Raw genomic sequence first — 25,318 nt, forward strand, 5'->3', positions numbered from 1 at the left:
ACACAGTATGACCCACGAAAAAGTATCTTTAAGGGTTTACAGCCCTTATTTCTCAATGTATCATCAAAAATAGCATATATCCGTGTTTTCTGTATTTCCACACAAGCATGTATAAAAAATGTAATATTACCTCCATTAACACCAGAGATTTTTAGAGCTAAAGTTTTGAAAAAGTGACTGAGAAAAAATAACTTTTAACATGAAATGACTTTTTCAGCAAAATTAAGATAGAAATCCTATTATTTTTGTTACTAGCAGAAACTCATACAAAAATGAAATAAAAAGTTTAGATTTTAAGTTAAAAGCATTTTTTTACACATATTTTTGAGTCTTTTTAGTTTAATGATATTTTGAAAAACTTACTTATCAGGCAAAATTGTTTTATAAAAAAAACCAAATAAATCTTTATGAATATAGCAGGAAAATTGTTTTTGTTTTATTATCCTAACTTAAATAACAAAAAAGTTATGAAGAAAATAAAATTACAACATAATAATTTTTTAGTCTAAAAAGGTTAATTAACCCCCTTTTAAGTGATTGAGATGTCAGAAAAGGGGGCGGAGCAACTGTCATAATAAATCCTTTTCATAAATAAGGATAAGTAAATAGCCTAAAATTTGCAAATAATCAATTCATTCAGTAGGTAGTATTTTTACCATTAAAAATTGATATTTTTTGGTGGAATAAAAAAGAAATAATTAGTTAACTTATTTTTATTTGTATGTCATTCTTCAGTTATCAGAAAGACATAATATAACCATCCAAAAATTATGAGAAACAAAAAAATCTTTTTCTCAGTCACTTTTTCAAAACTTTAGCTCTAAAAATCTCCGGTGTTAATGGAGGTAAAATTACATTTTTTATATATGCTAGTGTGGAAATACAGAGAACACGGATATAAGCTATTTTTGATGATACATTGAGAAATAAGGGCTATAATCCCTAAAAGATACTTTTTCGTGGGTCATACTGTAATACTTTGGTGACTAGTGTAATAAATAGGGATGGCAATCCGTCAAATTTTTGGACCGGATTCGGATTCTTACAAGAATCCGTCAAAAAAATAGCGGATTCTCGCGGATTCTGGATTCTTATTTTTTGGCGGATTCCGGATTCTAGCAATATTTAAAAAGGTATTTTTTTATATCAAAAAAATTAAGTGCTACATATGTCCTAAAAATTAATGTTCTTGGTGTTCTCTATAACTCACTTCAAGAGAATCGAACCAGATTTTAAAGATTTTATATATAATGATGATAATCTTTGACTTCAGAAAGCAAGAGTTGAAAGAAAAAACTCAAGACGCTAACTTTAGCCTACCAATTAAGAATCCGAATCCGCCATTAAAAAATGGATTCCAGATACGGATTCGGATTCCAAAATTGACCAAAAATTCGGCGGATTCCGGATTCGGATTGCCAACCCTAGTAATAAACAGCCCAATGTCACCATCCTCCATGGATTTTCACGATGGATAATCGTATCGTCGGACAAGGTTGGAATACCCTGATTGTATAAGGGTAGAACTTCTTTAATTATAAAATAAGATCAAAATAATGTAGAATAGTTACTTAAAATAATATTCAATTCTAACAATCACATTTTAAATAAATAGATAAAAGATCTAAATGCGACACATATTCAATAAATTTATTTCAAACAATATATGTATTATGTAAATTCATAACATTTTAAAACTGAACAACACTTTAAAAATTACATTGTTAGGTAAAAATTAAATTAATCATATGTATAAAATGCGGTTGTATTAATAAAATATTTTAAAAATTCAGGATTCTCAAATTTTTTGATTAAATGCAACTTGTGGACCTTAATCTTTAGGCCCAGACAATCCAATAAAAAATTAAAGTTTTCTAATACAAATAAGATACCTATTATATTTTTAAAAACTTTCATTTGTAAAATGTATTACACAAACACTTTTTAGTAAATTAAACCCTATTTTTCATAAGTGCGCAACTTCTTAAGTTTAGATACTTGTTTATTTCATAATTTTATTTCTTGTTATACAACATAATTAACTAAATTAAAAATGGGATCTACTGCAGTTCACGCTAAAATATTGCTGGTAACGAATATTGCCAAAAATCTATGAATTTTAAAGGCTGCTAGCTGCCAAACGGTTGAACGTACAGATAATACCCGCACACCATTTTAAGCGGTATAAGAAGGCCTACAAATAATCTGGAATAGACAAGATCTAATTATGCACAGGGAAAGATTCACTGAAGAAAAACGCGTAAAATAGGCCTTTTTCGCGCCTTATTCTGCACTGCGAGATAATTATGCATTATTGATTTATGGCTATTCCAGATTATTTGTAGGCCTTCTTATGCCGCTTAAAACAGTGTGAGGGCATGATCTGTACGTTCAGCCGTTTGGCAGCTAGCAGCCTTTTAAAATTCATAGATTTTTGGCCATATTAGTTACCAGCAATATTTTACCGTGAACTGCAGTAGATCCTAAAAATGTAATAAGCATAAATGCATTTATAGGGGCAGGGCGGTTGTGACACTTTTAGAATCCAAAACTAAAAGTCAAAAAAGCTCAACTAAAAAAAAGAGTCACTGCACTGAAATTTGGCATGACAGTTGTGTTGTAGTCGAATTGACACTGAAAGTATCAATCCCCTTTTTTCCCCTTATTTTGTAGTTAAACATCTGACTGCATTATTTGCTCTTATTTGACATATATGTGTTATTATATTATATGTTTTGTATGAACACTGTCATATTAATTTACCCTTTTTCAAATAAGCTCAAACTAGATTTTGTGTTTAGATTCTGGTTTTTACAACCCTTTCTTTTTCAAAGTTTAAAAAGTACAAATTTTCTTGTTTCTTCAAACTTGTTTTGTTCCAACTCATCTGTACTTGACTACCCCCCCCCCCCTCTCTCTCTATTACATTGTAAAATTACTTTTCAATATTATTTCATTCAATTGTTCAGTTGTCTCTTAACAATTAATGTATCAACTTCAAATAATTCAGTGATTTTAGTTTAATTCTCTTTATTTAAGTTAATATTAATTTATTTATAAATAATTCAAAGTTTACTTTACTTTTATTTTGTTTCTTCTTTTAAAGTAAAAGCAAATATTTTCTTTTAAGAGTCAACTATGTGTTTCAGATCTTTGTTAGTTATGTTCTATTTATGCTTTACTTGTGATCCTAAAGGACAAAGCTATGGTGACGTCCCCGGAGTATCAACCCTTTTTGATGGTCTTTCCTTTGGCTAATCTGGCCTCTTTCTGGTCTAATGCCATAACCTTCATGAGGAATTCGATATTTAAGATCCTATGCTTTGAGCCTTTCAACCCATGATGTCTGAAGTAAGAAACTTTTACATAAGAAACCCTCGAAAAGAGTATTAGTAATCTAGTCAATTTAATTTTCATTGTAAAGTTAAAATTATTTTAGTTATTTAAATTTAATTCTTAAATTTTTCATTTTTTATATATAATTTACCTTTTACTAATTGTAATGTTTTTTAGGTAAATTATATTACCGTTCAAATAACGAGTAATGATTTTACAGAAAAAGATGTCTTCCATTTTCTTCCCACAGATAGCTGTTTCAAGTTCCTCCCCCCCCCCCCTTTATAGTTCAAAATACTGGCCCTCTTTATTCTGGCCTAGTACAAGTTGCCTTAAAGAGGTATAATATAAAAATGTGAAGAAATAGTGGCGAAACTGCCGAACTTGCCAAAATCCGCCGTTTTCCGTTGAAATGTTTAATTTTTCCTTTTTCGTCAAATTAAACAATTTTGTAACAAGGGGGGGGAGGGGATCTGACACATTTGCGTAAACCTGGTGCATAGACTTTATCTTTGGACTGAGAGGATAGGTTATTAAAGATAAAATCATTCTTATATGGTGAATTTTCCCAAGTTTTAAGATTTTTGGATAGGCCTCCAGGTTCCGGAGCTCCAGGCCTCCAGGTGGTCTCTGTACAGGTAAAAATGAAAAAAAAATTTTTTCATAAGTCACAAATCAACTTATAAAACAAAATATGCATCTTTTTTCTTCAAATATTTGAATAATATTAAAAAGATGCATATTTTGTTTTATAAGTTGACCTGTAACTTAAAAAAAATTTTTTTTTTTCATTTTTACCTGTACAGAGACCACCTGGAGGCCTGGACCTCCGGAACCTGGAGGCCTATCCAAAAAAAACTTAAAAATTCACCATATAAGAATGATTTTATCTTTAATAACCTATCCTCTCAGTCCAAAGATAAAGTCTATGCACCAGGTTTACGCAAATGTGTCAGAACCCCTCCCCACCTTGGTTCAAACTTTTTTTACAACTAAATTTTCTAATATTTGGACCTGTATTTTAAAAAATGAAATTATAAGCGAAATTTTGAGGGAAAAAAATAACTTTGTCTCAGATGATTCCCAATCGTCTGATTTAGCGAGAAAAGGCAAACTAATTGAGCTTTTCTGTGAGAGCGGTGCTTCACAGTTACAGATTATGTAGCCATGCCACATTTATTTATTTAGTTGAGTTCCTTTGACTTTGTTTCTAGAAGTGCCACAACCGCCTCCCCACCCCCCCCTTTAAGTTAAAATCACAATAATTTTCTTTATCTATTTAGACCAAATCTCATCAAATAAAATTCGTGGCACTCTCATTTCAAAAGAACAACTATCTCCATAAGTAGCGAAGTATTGTTAATGTTTATGAGTTTTAAATGAAATAAGAGCAGTAAATTGTAACGCACTCTCAAAATATAATAAATTGCTTTAGTAAAATTTTTAAAATTAAATATAAAAAAACAATGTTGTCTTATGCAATGGACTATGTAAGAGTGTATTCAAAAAGTATTTTCAAGCTTAATTGCTTTGAATGCACGGGCGCGGTATTACTTACTTTTATGTACGGACAGAAATAATTTAGTTAAAAAGTAGCTACACTAGGCCAGGTATATACTTCCAACAAAAATTCTAAATTTTATTTGATAAGAGAGTCTCTTGCTTGATAGGGTCAGGAGCTATATCAATAGTTTCACTCTTTTCTTTTTTATGTTTAACATTGTCATCAATTTCATCAACATGATCAGACTTCTTAGAGGCGGAGAGTAGAGCTTTGGCTTTATTTGCCTCCACTCTTTTAGCATGTATACGTGTTTTTAAGTGTTCAGTTAGTTGGGACTTGCGTGTGAAAAACTTGTCACATGGACTACATGAGAACGGCTTCTCACCCGTGTGAATCCGTCTGTGTGTGTTCAGTTCATAACTTGTTGTACATGTTATATCACAAATGTCACATGAGAATGGTTTTTCTATAGTATTGTGATATATCTTTTTGTGCGTTTTGAATTCACTACTTCTGGAGAATGTTTTTTGGCATACATCGCATGAGTAATGTTGACCCCCGACATGAACCAACTTGTGTGCATTCAAGCCTTTGACATTCTGGAAAGCCTTCGGGCATATATCACAATTATACATTGTGTTGCCTCAAATTGATTCAACCTAAATATATAAACAACAATAAGCAAAAAACAACATAAAATTGTTATAACAGATAAGTATAGGTATATCAATTTAATTATTATGGTTGACGACATCCAAAAGTAGAACATAAAAAATCATGACAAAAATTCCTTTTTTCTTTAAAAAGAGGGAAAGGGGTACATTTTAAAGGACAATTTCTCTAAGGGTGGTATCGATACTATCCCCCCAAATAATTATAAACCCTTCCCAGGACCAAAAAGAAGCTACACTGTAAAGGAGAATCATATTGGTTCAGCGATTAGCGAGATCCTTTGGTACATTAGACAGTCGGACATACTATTACTTTTAGATAAGGATAAAAGTATGGTGCTACTTTATAATCTTGTAGCAAAACAAATCAAATTACCTCATAGGCCTGATAACTCGCTAATATTTCTATAGCATTAGGTACATTTTTTAATCTGAAAATAATATACATTATAATTTTGACATTAACAAACTTTATACCTAAAGAATAGATACTTTTGCTAAAAGTTTATTTCAAGTACTGAAAATACCTCGCCTCTTAATTTAAAAGTTGATTGAAATATATGTTGAGTGGGGGGGGGATTATTTTTTTTTATCTTCCTTTGTCTATCACCTGCAGGGGATTCTAATCCACGGGACTACCCAGTACCATATACAACCTAAACTATATTGAACAATCAACAAACAAAAAATACTAACTCCATTATTTTTAGTTTATTTCTAAATATTATCAAAACAAAAAAGGTTTATACTACCTACAAACCTAATTCATATACAATTAAAGCACTATTATCATATCAAAAGAATATTAAACTGCTCAGAAGTTGAATTTTAAGTTATGAGTCGACCTCCTCTTTGATTTCCTGTTTAATAATTTCCTGTTCATCCTCCTCAGCTTCCATAGAAATAACAACAAATTGACTCGCATCAGTTTCTCCTTCTTCTCTAACCTCCTCCTTTACAACAGTTTCAATACCCTCATAGCAATCAACTTCTTCCTTTACGTTAGTTTCAGCAGCTTCGCCACAATCAATAAAACTTGAGGAATTTGATTCTATCCTGTTCGCATTAAGCATCTGTTTATGGAGCGATGATACGCTGTGTTTTGTCAGGTCTAGAATGGTCTGAAATGTAAGATTGCATGTATCACATGGATATGGTAGATTTTCTGCATGCTTTTGCTTGTGTTTATTCAAGGTGCTTCTTGCGGTAAAAGCTCTGTAACAAATATCGCAAATGAACGGCTTTTCGCCGGTATGGGATCTTTTATGCTCAGCTAAACTATGGGCCCGAGCAAACTTTTTCTCGCACATGTCACAATCATATGGCTTTTCTCCGGTATGAATCCGTTCATGGACAACCTGTTCCTGTTTTCGTAAAAATTGCTTGTCACAAAAATTACAAGAAAACTCTAGTTTCTCGCCTGTGTGTAACTTTTTATGCCTTTTCAATGCATCATTTCGTGAGTATGCTTTATCGCATAAATCACAAGCATATGATTTTTCACCTGTGTGTATCTTTTTGTGAGTGTTTAATAACCCCAAAGTCTTAAATGCCATCTCACATAAATCGCAAGAATACGGATTTTCATCGGAATGGTGTATCTGAATATGTCTTACTAAACTAACATTAACTGAAAAAGTTTTATCACATATATCGCAAGCAAATAGTTCTTTTTCATCTGAATGAGATTTCATGTGGTATTTCAATGATGCTTTATACGAGGCGGTATAATCACATTGATCACATGCGTAAGGTTTCACGTCCAAATGCGTATTCATGTGCGCTTTCAGGGAGTTCTGGTAGGCGCAGGTAAACTGGCATTTATCACATGACAATGGTTTCTCTCCAGTGTGGCTGCGCGTGTGTTCAATTAGGTATCTGGTCTCTGTAAATGTTTTGTTGCATATTTCGCACACAAACATCTTGAATTATTTCACAATTTTCAACTTTAAGCTTGGAATTTTGAGCACCTGAAAAAAGAAGGTTTTAACAACTTAGAAAATTGAATCTAAATTATTACTGCAATATTATAAGACCATGACAGACACATGAATTTATTATGTTAAGACTTCATTACAAACATCGTGTAATCAAAAAGAGAAGTTTTCAATTCATTACTATTTAAAATAAAAACGATTAGATGAACCGCATTTATTTTCCTGCTCAATGGTTAAAACTACATCTATAGGGCTTTTATCTAAATTTTATATCTTGTAGTTCAAAAACATCAAAACTTGAGAATCATATTCTTGTGGTGCATGCAAGTTAGATGTCTGTCTTGTTTTTAAAAAGAAAACAGTGCACAATGATGTGTTATTTATTTCAATGTTAATCTTATAAAAATTGGCAAAGAAGCAGGGCATTTAAAACAGAAGCAGGGAATTAAAAAAAAAAGTATTACACCCAAACATATAAGAATAGTTTTTGGAGACCATTGTTTTGGACGATTCATGACTAATATAAATGACGAGAAAGAGTTTAAATTAGTGAATATTTTTTTGTGTGGCATTGGAGAATGTAGAAAAACATTTTTAGTTTTGGCTATGGAACGTGCGATTATACAATATCATATTACTAGCGGCTTTACCCCTAGCCTCTAGGGTCTTTGCCCCAAGAGGTAATTAAAAAAAAAAAAATTAAAAATTGGATGTGCCTGTACCTATCCATTTAAAAAAAAATGAGGGGGATCTTTTATGTTTTTTTTGGAGGGGGTTGGGGGTGTTCCACCCCCAAGAAAATAGCTTAAAACCATTACAGGACTAGTAGATATATTCCCTGTTGAGTAGAATCCAATCGGTTCAGTCGTTACCGAGATTTAAAGGGACAGACGGACTGACAGACAGACAAACATCATTCTACTTTGTATTGTAGATAGAGTAGCTACGCTTCTAACATGACATTACCTGAAACAGCAGTTTTTCAACCAAAATGTCTACAATCCAGGTATCAACATTCTACATTAAAAACATTATTATTCATTTTATTATCTGAAATAAAGCAAAGTATATTGAAAAATGTAAATTTTATCAAAAAACTAAAATTATTTCTGATACCCCTTGAAAAATGATTAAAAAACAGTCTACCTAATATGTGTTATTACGGTATCTATAAACAAGCATCAATCGCATTGCAGAGAAATCTGGGTATAGAATAAATTCAAACAAATCATTTTTAAGTTTTATAACAAATATATCTCAAATTAATTTATAGGGGTGATGGAATGAAGTGCATTTTAGAAAAATGATTTCAAGCAAAGTTACAAGTATACCATCAAACATACCTATATAATTTTGTATTACAATAAATAACAAACAATTAGACATCACTAAATTAGTCGTTATACTGTTTAGTGAACAGGAAAAAATATTCAGTTTACTAAATTTAAGTTCAAATGCATATCGTGCAACTACCCCTTTAGTTTATTGATAGGAATCTTTAAATGATTTTTTTTGCCTTCTATGGTGTTTCTAAATGTCCTAGAAGCAAGATCTCCCATTAGTCCTGTCACTCTTTGTAATATTCAATCAAATCTATCATTAATAAACGATATAAAAATTTAAGAACCATCTTCTTTAATTTCTACTTTTATATAATCCTCAAGATTTTCATTATTTTCTATCTCCATCTTTATTTCAACAAAATTCTCCGCTAAACATTTTCCTTCATGCTTAATATCATCTCCATCTTTACAAATAAAATCAGTTTTCAAACGTAATGTCTTTAGCTCGGCCTTTTGTCTATGAGCCATTGTTTCTTTATGATTTGACAAGCATGAACTTGTGAAAAAAGATAGTGTACAGATATCACATGAAAATGGTTTTATTCCTGCATGCATGCGTTTGTGCACATTTAGGCTGCTCTTTACAGTAAATGTTTTGTCGCATAAATCACAAGAGTAAGGTTTTTCGCCTGTGTGCACTCTCTTGTGAGAAATCAAGTTGTTATTTTGTGCAAAACACTTACCGCATAAATCACAAGAATATGGTTTTTCACCGGTATGAGTTCTCTTATGCAAAATTAATTCATCCCTTCTAGTAAAACTCTTGTCACAAAAATCACATGAAAATGATTTTATTCCTTCGTGGACTCGTTTATGCATTGTTAATCTATAACTTTGTGAGTAAGCTTTGTTGCACATATCACAAGAATATGGTTTGTCACCAGAATGAACCCTTTTATGGGAATAAAGCAAACTATATGTCCTAAATGTATGTTCACATAAATCGCAAGAATAAGGTTTCTCTCCAGTATGTATTCTCATATGATCATTTAATGTATTATTATGAGAAAATGTTTTCTTACAAACATCACAAGAATAAGATGGTTTGTTTTCTAAATGATTGTTCATGTGACTTTTAAGTGCACTTTTATATGCACTAGTATAATCACATATATGACATGAGAATGGTTTCTCTCCTGTGTGTTTTCTCTCATGTTCTTTTAGATTGCTTAGTTTTGTAAACTCCTTGTTGCAGTATCTACAGTTATTCATTTTCAAAGTTTACCTATCATAAGATGATACCTGAAAAAAATATCATTTATCATTAAGATTAAGGTCAAATTATAAAAAAAATTACAGTTCTATCTTACTTTTTACCCAGGAAGATTGCTACCTAATAATGCAGATATCTAAAGGGATAAGACCATGGCCGTTAAATTGATGTATATCTACAATGATGTTACACAAAATTACCCATTCTGTAGATTAAAATTAGTGTATGAAACGTTTGAACACTCAACTTAATAATCCAACCAATCAAAATTCACTAGAGTCCCCGAAGTTGTTTTGCAAACTTCGTGGAATTATGTAGAATGTAAATTAATTAACCCCTGAAAATTTCAGCCCTCTATCTTTAAAAGGAGTTAAGAAAATTGCGAAAACATAAAAAATCTAGGAATCGATCTAGCACTCCAAATAACAAACAGACGAACAAAACAATGTGTAGATTAGATGGGCATATGTCATAGGAATTTTCACTCAAAATTTCATCATGACTGACAGACCTTTTTTTCTTCATGATTACCTATTCCTTTTCCGATTCTTGTTACGACTCACTTACTACTGACATTTTACTTGCATTTCATTTCTGAAATATGAATAAAAAATGAATAGAATGTAAAAAAAAATCTTAGAAGGGCTGGGAGGAAAAAGAAAAACAATAGAAAATCGGAAAAATAAGTAAGATAAAACAGGGAAAAAATCGGATATATTAATGGGAAACCAAAAATTAGAATAAAAAGGGACAAAATAGACTAAAATCTAAAATATGCAAAACTAGGTATTACAAACTGGAATACCTAAGGTTTGAATTCAAACCATTTCACAATAAAAATGAGGGATGGATTAATGATTTTAAAGCTTTTTATAAAAATAATATCTGAATGAACTATAACAAATAATGCCTTAATTTTTCAAAATTTAAGCAGATTTTTGATATGCAATGATTTAGTAAAAAAACATAAACAATTAAGAATGAATTTTAAAAAAATAAGGAGGTGATTATTGTAAAGATCTTAGAATCAAGGTATAAACCGCCAATCACTGGTAATTTTGCCATTTTTTGACAAATTTAAAATTATAATAAAAGCAAATGTATTTTTGTTATGATGACAAGCTAAGCTCTGTACCAAGTGAGACCCATTTTACCCATCTTGTAAGGGTATATCTGATGCTTCTCAATCATATGTTTCACTCCTTCACCAGTTTCTAAGTTCTGGCTACTCATCATTACGTCACAGCCGTCCATAGGGCAATTAAAATCTCTAGAATGGTCACCATTAATTGACTCGCAAGGTTTCTCTTCTACAAAATAGGAAAATAATTAGTAAGATTATTAACAAAAACAAAATAGATTGAATAAAAACAGACCCTCTAATTCCAATCTCAGTTTTAAAGAGAAGATGAAATTTTTTTTTCTTTCTATAGACTATATCTTTTGAAAGGGTAGTAACTTTCACAAAAATAAATTTAGACCTTCCCTGGACCTAAAAGAAGCTGAACTTAAAGATGAAATAATATTGGTCTAGGGATTGGTAAGACTAAGATCCTATGCAACACACAAACAGACAGACATCATTTCACTTTTAAAGAAAGAACTTTAGGGAAGCTTTATATAGTTTTAAACTATTTTTTCTAAATTAATGGGTTGCTGTTGGGTTGAGGCATTTTTTTCAACTTACTACACTACTCAAATACAGAGAGCCAATGGATGGTAGGTGCCAAGCAACTAGTAGAAATAAAAATAATAAATACCTGTAAGTTCATTAGTAATTCCTTCTGGAGATTTGTTTGTAGAATAAGATATCAAACTTGTAGGTTTTGTTATATGAGTTATCTTGTGTTTTAACAAGTCACTATTTTTAGTAAATTCCGCATTGCATATCTTACATGAAGTTAAAAGTTTTGTCTGTAGTGGTTCAACAACATTTTCTTCTTCTTTTATAAGTTTAGTTCTTTTTGGTTCTGTATAGTGTGATATAGACAAACAGCATAAGCTAATGATAGAGTAGACTTAATGTTCAATTCAAAATGCAAACAGATTTTCAAGTATTTATTATATTGGATTAAATGCAGTTTTTGAGTAAATAAGATTATATATTGATACTATATTTAGAAATGATTAAATATGTTAATAAGTCAAAACTACTGATTATTCAAAGCTGGATAGTTCTGAAGTAGCAGGATGTCTGTCTGTATATCAGGACACCAAACAACAGGATGACTGTCTGTTTAATTAATACAATGTATTAATTAACTATGCACTTTGAAGGGGTAGAATATCTGCCTATGCAAACTATCTAAAGTAGTAGGATGTCTGTAAATAGCTGTATTGGTCTTAATAAAGACTCGAACCCAAACCAGATAATGTTCTGTGTTAGGACTCTCAATATCAACTGACTTAAATATATTTTCTCTTTATTCTTTCTGAGAGCAATTAAAGAGCAATTAAGAGTAACAATTAACATATGGTCTGCAAACTTAAATATATGACATCACAACATAAATATATGACATTTACCCCCTTCTGAAACCATCCAGCTAAGCATGGTTTCACCATCCATCAGGTTGATCCAATAAACTAGGATCAATGTCTTCACTGGGTGAACCTACATCGAAATTAACCCCGGCCTCCAGTCCTTCCTCTCCTTCACCCACTGGAGGAGGAGTGTTCAGCGCCCCTCCACCAACCTCAGCCGAAACGCCCACTGTTGCCGCTATGACAGCATTACTCGCTGCAGCAGTTACAGGCCCTCCTACAGCCACCATCACAGCATCATTTACCGCTGAGGCGGTATCATTCGCAACAGCCACCTCTGCAGCAACCGCTGGCCCATCTGCCGACATTGCCACTTCCATCTCAACGCCACCAGTGACCTGAACACCTCCCGAGACCATCATCACTCCGTTGCCAGCCCCAGCACCGTCAGAAGTTCCAGCCTGCTGCAACTGCCAATATGACGCCGCCGGTAAGTCATTGTTTATTCTGCGCCGGATCTCGCTAAGCTCACTAAAAATATTGGACAGGTGCCTTTGCACTTCAGCCTCTTTTTTCGCCATCTCAGTAATAGCCTCTTGAACCTTAGTTCCCTGTCCTGCCAAAACACTTTCCACTTGTTGGCTCACCTGCTGTCCCAACTTGGCTGAACTACTTTCCCAATTATCAGTCATTGCTGTCTGTACACTTTGTACCATATAAGAAGTCTTTTGCTGTGCAGTAGTAGTCACCATTTGCTGCATCTCTGTATCTACCTTCCTTATACAGTCCATTAGATCCCTCTTATGCGAGGCCAACATATCTTTAATCCGATTATGACTGTCCGTCTGCCAAAGTTTCTGTGCAGTGTTCAAACTTTTGACTGATTCTCTTACAGCTTCACGAATTTTTTCCTCAATCATAGGCTTTAGAGTCACAGCAACAGAATTACTGATTTTACCTATATCTTCATCACTGAGCGGCGCCAAGCCACGTTTGTCATTCTTGCGCTCAGCCTTATTTCTCTCAACCTCAGCACGTAAATCTGGTAACTCCCTCTTTTGTTTAGGCCCAAGAGAATCTGCCCCAGCAGGCCGCTTGACCACGCCCCTTCTGGAAGTACCTTCCCCAGCATCATTATAAGCATTGCTGGCTCCCCTTCTGGAAGTACCTTCCCCAGCATCATCATAAGCCTTGCTGGCTCCCTTAGACCTGACCGACCCAGCAGCCTGATTTGGCACAAACTTACCAAATCTGCGCCGTCCATCACCAGAACAAGTATCTGCCACCTTTTCAGGCTTGTCCGTAGTAGGCTCAGTCCAACTGTCTATCTCCGAACCACTCTGATCACTGGGCAGACGATCCCTGGAATCAAGCTCAACTTCAAGACTCACGTTGCCAACATCGTCCTCATCATCATATCCAGGCTCATACCTGGGGGATTCTACATCATACTGCCTCCTGTCATCTCTTCTATACACAACATGCCGCCGATTAGATCTGCCAGCTTCCAACATCTCAACAGACGGTTCACGCTCCTCCCGCCGAGGTGGGGCAGACGGCCGCTGATACCGCCTTTCGTTTCCATCTCCATTTCCTGATAATAATCAATAATTAAATATTAACATTTTAATATTTTAATATTTTAACATTTTTCATATATAAGACGACATTCAAAACGAAATACTTTACATAAATTATATTTATCAGGGATGCCAAATTTTAATTACTGTTTTCCCGATAACGCGAAAATTTGACGCAATTACACAGTCTGCCTAGACAACCAACACACAGCAATCCAATAACCACCCCAGCAGCACCCATCACTGCCATAACAAAATGCTGCCAACTATTAGTCAACCAATCAATTGAGGAATTATACAAATGTACAAACCAATCTTCTGTCACCTCTACAACAAACGCATTTGAATTAGCAGCCAATTCCGAAAGTTTAGCCTCTTCCACAGACTCCAACACCTGTCCTTTCTCTCCCTTATCCAGCAGATGCTCAAAATTCAATGGTACCTTCAACCAACTATCCTCCAGCCGTTTAGTCTGAACCAGCTGCATTCCTGCCCCCTTATTGCCTAGATATAATCCAGGTTTAACTCTCACGAATACTGGATTTTTCCTACACTCGACAACCATTAACAAGGAAACATTTTTAACTAATCTTGTGAATGGTTCTACAGCAACAATTCTATCATCCATAAACAGAGAAAAATGACCAAGATAACACGGCAAATCTGCTCCTATAGTCACATTCAACCATCTTTTTTTACATACAGACACAAGCTCCATCTCCCCCAGATGTTGTACCAACAAATTTCCGACTTGCTTGATGTTGGAATGAAACAAATTATTCTCCCAACACCCCTGTTCTGCCTGTAAAATCCTTTCCACTTGATGATAGGAAGAAGTTAACTGTAATAATAAAGCACCATCCTCCTCTTTTTTTCGCATCCAAGGAAAGAAATTCTTTTTAGCAGTTGTAATCCACAAAACTACATCAGGAACGTTGGTATGAAAATAATGCAAATCAGTCAGAAAGTCAGAAAACTCCACTTTTTTCCCCAGTTTTAATCCCAACGAAAACTGTGGAGAAATCGCCAACCAACTTTGGCCACCCTGATTATTAGCATCATCCGCCATATTAGAAAATGTAAACAAAGTTAAATTTACAATTTCAACAGTCCGAAAATAACTAAAATAACGTCTATCTTCCTGTGATCTATTGTGAACTATCACTCGATCAAGCCCAAGCCGCAGATCAGACTCCAGACAGTGTGCCCCAATGAACTGGTCCTCAAGAAAACAACTGTTATCAGGTAACATTGAAATTTGTATATTTTTCAAATAACTTGTAATCTGAACTTCTTGAAAAGTATTAGGCACAAAGGTATTATTTAAATAAATACCATCTCCTCTGCACTGAGGGTCAATCCCATACGTCATCATATCATCATACAGGATGCTACCATTTATGAAATAAGTCAGTGACCGGTCATAAAACGCTACAGGCAACCGTCGTCCATCTATGTCTAACACCCTCTGTTCCTCCATCCTTTTACAATCTTCACTAGAAATTAACTCATCACTACTAACAACAGCTGGTGCCCCTAAATGTAGATGGCTATATTTGCCGCAATACCAGGTGTGAACCGTTCTGTCGACGTGACATTGTACCGCGGGCAAAAATCTCACTCCAACTTTTTTTTAACAGATGACCGCTGACTGTTCCATTAAACTCATGCTGACCAAATACTGTACATTCTGAAGCCCTCAACTCAGGACCGTCGCCAACACACTCCTTTACTTGCACAGATATCACATCAGCACCACAAGGTAACAAACACAATCCCCAAATTAAAAAATATTTACCTGATTTAAATTTATTATTATGACCAGACATTATTAGCTGATAACTGTTCACCAATTCACCCGCAAATATCAACTGATTTAGCCTTTCATTGCAGGGCAACTTTCTACCTACTAGCTTTGTCAGCACATATTTGTTATTAAAATAATCAAATAACAATTCATGAACTCTTATTATAATATATTTTTTTTAAAATATTTATATGTATTTTAATAATATTTTCTTTTCTCAAAAATAATTATTATCAGCTCTCCTTTCCCTACTTTCTCCGTCCTCGAGTTCCTATCTGAACATGTACCACAGGACCCCCTACCTGAGATCTTAACCTCCTCCCAGTGTCCCATAAATATTTCGCCACCCGTGATCCACTTTTCTTAATTGTAACTAATTTTTCAGGTGAAGATTGTGGCGGCGCCGTAGTCAAAAACGATTGTTCCGATGGAAGCTCAACCTCGTCAAAATTACCCTCAGCTACAGGAGCAGGCACCACAGATTCATCTGTCACTCCCACCTCTACTCCTTCACCTACAGGTATAATTTCTCTATTCTCATTCTCTGAAACTCTGTCATTATCAACCTCAACCTCACTCTCCTTCTCCTGAATCTCGTCACTCTGTCTTTCCTCTGCCAACTCAAAACCATCATTTTCAGATGACAAATACACAACATCTTCACTCTCTCTCTCCTCTACAGTTTCTTTCTCTACAGGCATATTGTCAACCTCCAAAAATATCTCATCGGACGGACAAATTTCAGGTAAAGGAAAAACGTTAAAATTAACCTCCTCCCCTAGAACTTCCGTTCGAGCATGAATTTTTCGAATTTTATCCCTAGCTACAACCTGATTTTTCTTGATGGGATTATTCCCAAAAGGTGCCAACTCATACAATGCATCCGAAAATTTCTTAACCACAATAAAAGGCCCTCCATAGAAAGACTGTAATTTCTTGGACATGTCAGTTTTTACAATATTAAAGAAAGCATAACAAACATCTGTAACTCTTAATGCTTCCCTCTGTACTCTGTGTTTATTTTGAACCTCTAAATATAACTTGGATTTTGTAGAAATTCTCTTAATTACATCCTCCATATTTTTCAGAAATTCCAAATACGACCGCGAGGATGAAGATTCAGCAGACGGAACTGGTGATAGGAAATCGAGAGGAATACGTGGCTGCCGACCAAAAACCAGAAAAAATGGAGAATATCCAGTTCTAGTACTCTTGGAACAGTTAATCACTAACGTAGCCAAAGGTAATTTTTTAGCCCAGTCCTTTGTTCCATGATTTTCATCTACTTTCAAAGCAGCATACAAACTTTGATTTTGCCTCTCTACAGGATTCGAATTTGGATTCCTGGGGGGAATTAGGACAGTATCCACCCCCAATCCTTTCATCACGCCTTTAAACACATTGCTTGTAAAATTTGTACCTCTATCCGATCTCAAAGCTCTAAATAAACCATAGGTAGGTACAAAATTTTCCAATATAGCCTTTACAGTTGTTTCAGTTTTAGCATCAACCAACGGACATGTAAAAACATATCTAGAAAATAGACAAACCATGATTAGGACAAATTTAACCGTCTGCCCCTGATGATAACATGGAGTCCAAGGTCCAACCAGATCTACGGACATATTAGCAAAAACTTCACTACTTTGAACAGAATGAGTTATAGGTGAAACATGTTTAGGATTACTTCCAGCCTTTTTCAAACATGTAATACAACTTCGTATTCTCGATTCCACAAACTTGTTCACGCCAGGCATAAAAAATCTCTCATTTATTTTACGTATTGTCTCCTGCACACCTCTATGTCCAGAACCATATCCACCATGAGCTGAATCAAATATATCATTGTATAAAGAAAGAGGCACTACAGGCCTCTCGACGAAACCCCCTTCGGCCAAAGGCTGTCTGAAAATTACAACCCCCTCTAGCACATACATGTGGCCAATAAGATTGTACAATAGTTCTTTTCTGCCCGATAACTCCGCCCTCTCATAAGACGACAACTGTCTCCTTTCCAATATCCATAACCTTATTTCATTTAGGATCTCGTCCTGCTGAAGACTACTTTGCCAGACAAACTCAACATCCGCCTCATCCTCTGCAGAATGTACCTGCATAATAGAGTAGATTTGATCCAGAAATGGTGAATCATCCAGGTAAGGATCCAAAATTTTATTATCTGTCTCTCTACACTCCTGACAATCCTTCAGTCGATGATTCTTACAATCTAACTCAGTTCTCGACAAATAATCTACGTTCACATGCTTAGTCCCCTGTCGATGGATAACTGTAAAGTCAAAGCTTTGCAAGAAAGTTATCCATCGATAGGTGACACCGTTTATTGATCCTTTAGCCCAACGTTTATAATGCACTAGTGAAATACTGTCTGTCCGAACCAAAAACTCACGAAACCTACAAAAGTGTAAAAAATTCTTTAATGCATATACTAATGCACCTAATTCTCCTTTATAGGAAGGATAATTTTGTTCTGCAGCATTACACTTCTTACTACAGACACCAAACACTCTCTCCACACCATCCTGTTCTTGCGAAATAATCCCTGCAAAATACTGAGAACTATAATCTACATCCACAATAAAAAGATTAGGATTATCCCATTGAGGATAGCCTTTACACATTTCAGTCTTGAACATTTCCATAAATTCAGTCCATACTCTGTTCAACTCTTCTGTCCACTTTATTATAGTGTCATTCCTGTGACTATCCAACATGCACGACCTCTTGGCATAATCAGCAAAATATCCTCTGTAATAATTAGTAAATCCCAAAAATTTCTGCAACTCCTTCCCTGTTCTAGGCTTGCCCCAATCCTTAATCCGTTCCAGATATGCAGGATTCATTTTCAATCCATCGGCACTAATAATATGTCCCAAATAATGGCATTCTCTAGTCAATAAATCACACTTATCTAAATTTAATTTCAGGTTGACCTGCCGAAGAACTTGAAACAGTGCCTGCAGATGCTCTACATGTTCCTCTGGACTTGATGAAAACACGATCAGATCGTCCAAGTAGCTGATACAGAATCCATACATACCTGGCAAGATAGACAGCACCTTATCCATCAGAGCACAGAACAGGCTGGGTGCATTACACAACCCAAATGGCAACCTGTTAAACAAATACATCCTGTTTGCTGCACTAAAAGCTGTCAACGGTTTAGAGTCTTCATCCATAGTCATCGAATGGTAGGCCGCTGTCAAATCAAGAGTACTGAACACCTTGCCAGAACCCAGCTTCGTCAGATTATCCGAGATCAGTGGCAGCGGCCACGCCACCCGCTTAGTCACGTTGTTGAGGTTGCGGAAGTCGATGACAAACCTCAACTTAGCCTCTGCTCCAGGTGCAGCCTTCTTTTTCACAGCAAAGATAGGACTGGACCAATCCGAGAAACCCTCCTCAATAATGCCAGCATCCAGCCATTTGGTCAACTGTTCCTTCAATTTAGCGTCGTACTCTGGATTCAAAGGAATATTTCTGGCCTTCACAGGTTTAGCTCCAGGTAACAATTCTATATTATATGTCATTAATCTACAATCACCAATATCTGAATCATTCATTGAAAAGATATCAAAATTTTCCAAACAAATTTTAATAATCCTGGGTTTCAATTCTGGATTTTCCTTAATCATCTGGTTTTCATCTAACTTCAACTTTTGAATAATAAACTGTACCCGTTCATGCATTTTTTGCCCCGACAACTTTTCTGGCTTATCCAATTCATTAATTGTTTTATTACAGGTAACATCTTGATTATCCATGATGAAACAATGCCCCATCTTCACATTTCTCAGCAAGGTAATAGGTTTTATTGACGCATTAACCACATTAACCACACAGGACCCATCTTTCCGTGGCTGATACACCCCCTCAATAATCATAATCCCATTGCCACTTGTCATCTTAGAAGAATTAGGGGACACGTACCAAAGCCCATCATTCTTTAATCCAGTCACATGCACCACAGCGGTAGATCCTCCAGGATAAAAAATCGTTTTATCCAGCAACTTCACATTATACTTCGTTGAATATAACTCTCCAAACCCACCCCCCTCCTTTATCCCTGGCAAGGTAGGTTTAGATGGAATTTCAGAATTCATTCGTCCGGACAAAATAGGAATTTTCTGTATCTCTGCCACCACCTGTTTCTGTAAACAGGAATTAATAGGAACAGATTCCCCACAAAATTCAAACTTATCTTCATCCAAACAAATATTAATTTTATTCTTTTTCAGGAAATCAGATCCAAGATTTACCAACCTACTCGTCACCTCAGGTACATAAAATATCTCCGTAAACACAGCTTGAGTTCCAGCAAATCTAAATTTCAACTCAACATATCCAATAATATTAACTTTCTTTAAATCTACTGAATATGCTGATAATTTAGCAGGACAAAACTCAACTCCATGTTTATCAAGAATTTCTCTAGATATCAAAGAATTAAAATTATTTCCTGTATCAATAATTCCTAACTCCTTCACCGGAATATCAGCCCCAGGCACAAGAAATTCTAAATCCGCACAAATAGGCATTTTCGTTATCTTCAAAAACCTCACAATCTCTTGACAACACTAGTCATTATAATTAATATATCCATATATTTTAGATATACATCATTCCACTACACAGCAGTCAGCCCCTCATCTGTCACCAACCGCCAACATACTGTTCAATTTATGAAATCCTGTACATCTCCCAAACTACCAGCATCACACAGCTACACTCCAAGCTTTTTTTTATACAGGTAAGTACCTCTCGAAGTATTCAACCTTGCATAGGTACTTATCAAAAAATAATATATAGTAGATATATATATATATATATAAATATATATATATAATGTTTTCATTAACACGATCACACCTTGACTGACGAATAAACAAGACAGTAATGCTTTATAAAGTTGAAAGCAATAATGTAAATACAAGACAGCAAAATTAACTATTTACAGTACTATAGCCTATATAATGAATATGAATAAAAGAACGCTCTATAAATTTCATCCTAGAATGAGATTTATACATCAAATCAATCATATCCATTACATAGGATATTGCTGGAAATTGTTTCTGGCTATGTCAGCAATCATAGCCTCATACTGTTTCTCATCTCTGCTCTTTTCAGAATCCACAACAGGCCCCACCTGATTGCCCCACCTATCCACAACAGGCCCCACCTGATTGACTGTCTTCTTCAGAAACTGCTCAGGTATTACCCTATTATTAGGCACTCCAGGACCCTCTTTCTTTTCGCTACCGGCTGAGAAAAACTTAGCTTTGGTCTTTCCTATGCGAGAATCAGGAGCTGGCGGCTTGCCATCTCTCTTCTGCCAGCAACTAGCCACTACATGACCTTTTTTCCCACAATACCAACAAATCATAGTTTTAGCCTTCGAATTCAGAGCCCCAATCACGTTCTCAACCTGATCCCAAGGAATATCATCATCCCCTTCAATCCACGCATTATTATCGCCAATCTCAGTCCTGCCCTCCATATCAGATACATGCACTTCACTGATTACAGGCCTAGCTTTCACCTCCCTAGAATCCTCTAGCCTCAACCCTTCCATAGCCTGAGAATAACAGGACGTTACATTTTCAGGTGATACGTGTCCAGAACGAGCCCAACTTACATAATGCTGACCTCTGCGAATCAAATAAGTCAAGAAAGCACTGTAATCTTCCAGGTAATGCATAGATTCAATGAAATTAGCCATATCTCTAGCTAAATCAGAAAACAGCAAATTCTTAGCCACATTATTATAGAAATCACGCCAAGATTGTCTAGAAATTTGACCAGGATGCATAAGCCTAAACAGACGCAATTTAGCATTGAAAAACACATCCACATTCTGACCACTCTTTTGTTTCAGGGCGTAAAAGAATTCGGTAGCCGACTCTGTATCAGCAAAGGGTATCACCAACCTTCTTATCAACAGGTAATAACCTAAAGCACTTAAGGAAGCATTAGCCTCCGGCGTAATCAACCTCCCCATCTTCTTCCCTTTGCACTCAAAAATCCTATTGTACAGGATGTCCTTGAAAAGCATAGGATCCTCCAACTTTGCGAACCTAGCAACCCTCCATAAGGATAAGAAATAATCCTCAAAATCAATATTTCCATCCCAAAATGGAGCATCCCGCACAAAATCACTATCCCACTTGACTCCTCTTACAAGACAAAACTCCTTAAACTGCTCCTCTACAGTCTGTTGGCTTACACTACCGCCGGCCACCTTTTTATAGGCCTTAAGCACTTCAGCCCTTTCCTCAATTAAAGGAAATATATCCAACAATTGATTTTCATATTCGGTCAGACAACTCTCACGAACATTCATCCAATTTCCATTCCCAACAGGACCTAAAAACTCAATCTGCGAAAACTTCAAATGTCCAGGAGCACTTTTCCCTCTTTTAGCCTCAAAATTTGTAGAATCCAATTTAGCCTCCACACTCAAACGATTAATGAAAGATGTATTAAACGAATCATCCCCCGTCGCCTTGACTGCAGATACACTAGCCCCCATACTTGTCTCATACAAAAACCCGCTAATATCCCCATCCACTGGCAATTGCGCCACCTTTTTCTTAATAGTAGCCAAATCAACATCATAACCTAACTTCTTATGCTCATCAGAGTTCTTAAACTCTTTCACCTTATTCTCCAGCCGTTTATTCGCCGCCGTTAACTTATCCACCTGATCTTTGACAGTCGTATGCTCCTGCAACATTGCCCTAACATATTTTTTTATGCTTTCAGGCACAACGTCATTCTCCACCTCGCCCAACGCCAACTCCACATTCGCATTGGCACCTGCACCAGCATCCTCAGCCGCAGCATCCTCCTCCTCCCAATGTTCGGGAGTTCCATCATCATCCTGACTGTCATTCTCCCGAGGACGTTTAGGCGGCCGTCCACGCTTGCCTTCAGTTTTACCCCGCTCTCCTTTTTCTCCATCAGCCATATCCGAGCACTGGAACTAGATCCGCCGTGAAATTTAGATCAAAAGAGTTAAAGAATGAAATTCCACAGAAACCTGAAATATAAATCAAGTTAGAAATATAAAAATTAAAACAAAACTGTGAAAAATCCGAGATAAAAAAATATCTCAAAAAGTGAGTGACTTCAAATTAAACACCACTTCCCCCCACCCTTAACTCAGCAGCAGGTCTAAATAACACGTAGCACAATAAGACTGCGCCAAATGTGATATAGACAAACAGCATAAGCTAATGATAGAGTAGACTTAATGTTCAATTCAAAATGCAAACAGATTTTCAAGTATTTATTATATTGGATTAAATGCAGTTTTTGAGTAAATAAGATTATATATTGATACTATATTTAGAAATGATTAAATATGTTAATAAGTCAAAACTACTGATTATTCAAAGCTGGATAGTTCTGAAGTAGCAGGATGTCTGTCTGTATATCAGGACACCAAACAACAGGATGACTGTCTGTTTAATTAATACAATGTATTAATTAACTATGCACTTTGAAGGGGTAGAATATCTGCCTATGCAAACTATCTAAAGTAGTAGGATGTCTGTAAATAGCTGTATTGGTCTTAATAAAGACTCGAACCCAAACCAGATAATGTTCTGTGTTAGGACTCTCAATATCAACTGACTTAAATATATTTTCTCTTTATTCTTTCTGAGAGCAATTAAAGAGCAATTAAGAGTAACAATTAACATATGGTCTGCAAACTTAAATATATGACATCACAACATAAATATATGACAATAGGATGCTGTGTTTTCTAATGTTGTCTTTCTTTTACAATATCTAGACTTTTTAACATCAACCGTTTCATCCTGATTTTTAAATTGTTTGTTATTAATGAAGAATATAAATTATATAAAGAATTTAAAAAATTTAAAGAAAAAAGAAGATATAGGTAGAAACAAGGATCACAACATACAAAAAAAGCAAAGCAAAAAATTAAATAAGTGAGCAATAGAGCAGTTGTTCAGTCATAAAAAAAATCACATGGTCATTGATCTGTTAATATGGAATCTCCACTGAAAATCATAGCAGCCGAGAAATTCACTTATCCCCCATTACCATTTTCTAAAGACAGATGGACATTTCGAATTAAAGTAGTTTTGCTATAAAGTTTTTTTTAAATAACTATTCTAATTCTAAAACCAACAATTTCCTTAATATTGGAGACAACTTCAAGAATAGGAGAAGCAGATTTTTCAATTGTTTCAATGACTTTTACATCTTCATTATTTTCTTCTAAGTGTTCTTCATCATAATTCTGATCTAAATTTGTGTTGGTAATTCCATTCAAGTTTTCTTTGTCACTGCTTCCCTCTCTTGATTCTGGAGTATTACTTACAACAGCTTTAATAGCTCTACCACTTCTGGATGTTTTCAGGATCTGTGAATGTGTTTTTTCATGTTTCATACAATCTCCAAGATCTGTAAACACTTTGTTGCATACATCACATGAATATGTTGAATCAGTTGCATTAAGTTTTGATGATTTATTTTCAACCTCTATATGATTAGGTTTTTTCTTATTTTTAGAAGTGTTATCTTTGCACTTGCCCGATTTTTTGTGTTTATGCACATAAGCATTAATTGTAAACCCTTTTTGGCAGAAATTACACGAATATGGATAAATTTTCAAGTGACATCTTGTATGTTGCATTAGTGTTTCATATCTTGTATAGCTTTTTTTACATTTATAACATTTTGGAGCTTTAAGCTGCTTGGGGTTACATTTATTAACATGCATTGTAAGATCTTCCATTTTATTAAAAACAGCCAAGCAATCATTACAAGGATAGATTTCTTTCAACTTATTTCGAAAATTATCTTTATTTTCACTTTTTTCAACTTCAATGTGTTTAGGTTCTTGCTCATTGTTAGATGATTCATAATTTATGTTATCTTTGCACTTTCCTAATTTTTTGTGTTTATGTATTCTACTATTACTTTCAAAACCTTTCTTGCAGATGTCACATGAATATGGATAAATTTTCAAGTGACGTCTTGTATGTTGCATTAGTGTATCATATCTTGTACAGCTCCTTTTACATTTAGAACATTTTGGATACTTCATCTGGTTGGGGTTACACTTACTAACATGTCTAGTAAGATCTCTGTAATCTTGAAAGAGAGTAGAGCAATCATTACAAGGATAGATTTCTTTTGATTCATTTCTAAATAAATTTTGCGGAGCAACTTTGCAATTGCCTTTAAATATCCTCTTGTGTTGATTCAAACTTGCCTTAGTCGTAAATGATTTGGAACCATAGTCACATAAGTAAACAGAACTGACACTGCTTTTTTCTTCCTTATGAATGTCACGCTTTTGGTTTGGTTCAACAGATTTTGTTTCATTCGTGTCATGTTGTTCTGTTCCATTTCTATCATAATTGTTACTGTTGGTATTATCCAAA

The 25,318-nt window shown here is 34.9% G+C and overlaps 2 protein-coding genes and 2 long non-coding RNA genes across 7 annotated transcripts; 1 reads left to right on the forward strand and 3 right to left on the reverse strand.

Annotated features, from left to right (window-relative positions):
- Positions 1-1,636: 1,636 nt before the first annotated feature.
- Positions 1,637-2,582, reverse strand: LOC145335406 (uncharacterized). Its single transcript, XR_013885221.1, has 2 exons — positions 2,466-2,582; positions 1,637-2,063 (listed from the first exon to the last, which is right to left on the reverse strand). It is a non-coding gene; the product is annotated as an uncharacterized LOC145335406 (long non-coding RNA).
- Positions 2,583-3,232: 650 nt separating this feature from the next.
- On the forward strand, positions 3,233-3,561 carry LOC145335462 (uncharacterized). The gene is made up of 2 exons (XR_013885233.1): positions 3,233-3,351; positions 3,514-3,561. It is a non-coding gene; the product is annotated as an uncharacterized LOC145335462 (long non-coding RNA).
- A 727-nt stretch (positions 3,562-4,288) lies between these two features.
- LOC145335516 (uncharacterized) lies at positions 4,289-8,500 on the reverse strand. Of its 3 annotated transcripts, none has more exons than XM_080145403.1 (4): positions 8,415-8,500; positions 5,888-7,481; positions 4,955-5,499; positions 4,293-4,669 (listed from the first exon to the last, which is right to left on the reverse strand). In XM_080145403.1, the coding sequence occupies exon 2, from the start codon at positions 7,431-7,433 to the stop codon at positions 6,345-6,347; it is 1,089 nt and encodes a 362-aa protein (XP_080001529.1). In that variant the 5' UTR covers positions 7,434-7,481; positions 8,415-8,500; the 3' UTR covers positions 4,293-4,669; positions 4,955-5,499; positions 5,888-6,344. The 3 variants fall into 3 exon arrangements, with proteins under 3 accessions (XP_080001401.1, XP_080001529.1, XP_080001462.1); XM_080145336.1 differs by having other exon boundaries at positions 4,293-4,673; XM_080145275.1 differs by having other exon boundaries at positions 4,289-5,499.
- Positions 8,501-8,506: 6 nt separating this feature from the next.
- Positions 8,507-11,984, reverse strand: LOC145303842 (uncharacterized). Of its 2 annotated transcripts, none has more exons than XM_080145520.1 (3): positions 11,765-11,984; positions 10,536-11,314; positions 8,507-10,033 (listed from the first exon to the last, which is right to left on the reverse strand). In XM_080145520.1, exon 3 carries the CDS (start codon positions 10,001-10,003, stop codon positions 9,068-9,070), a length of 936 nt encoding a protein of 311 aa, XP_080001646.1. In that variant the 5' UTR covers positions 10,004-10,033; positions 10,536-11,314; positions 11,765-11,984; the 3' UTR covers positions 8,507-9,067. The 2 variants fall into 2 exon arrangements, with proteins under 2 accessions (XP_080001646.1, XP_080001717.1); XM_080145591.1 differs by having other exon boundaries at positions 10,516-11,314.
- Between the last annotated feature and the right edge of the window lie 13,334 nt (positions 11,985-25,318).

Source organism: Acartia tonsa, chromosome 1, assembly GCF_053477335.1.
Source record: "Acartia tonsa isolate MP-2025a chromosome 1, ASM5347733v1, whole genome shotgun sequence".
Classification (NCBI taxonomy): domain Eukaryota; kingdom Metazoa; phylum Arthropoda; class Copepoda; order Calanoida; family Acartiidae; genus Acartia; species Acartia tonsa.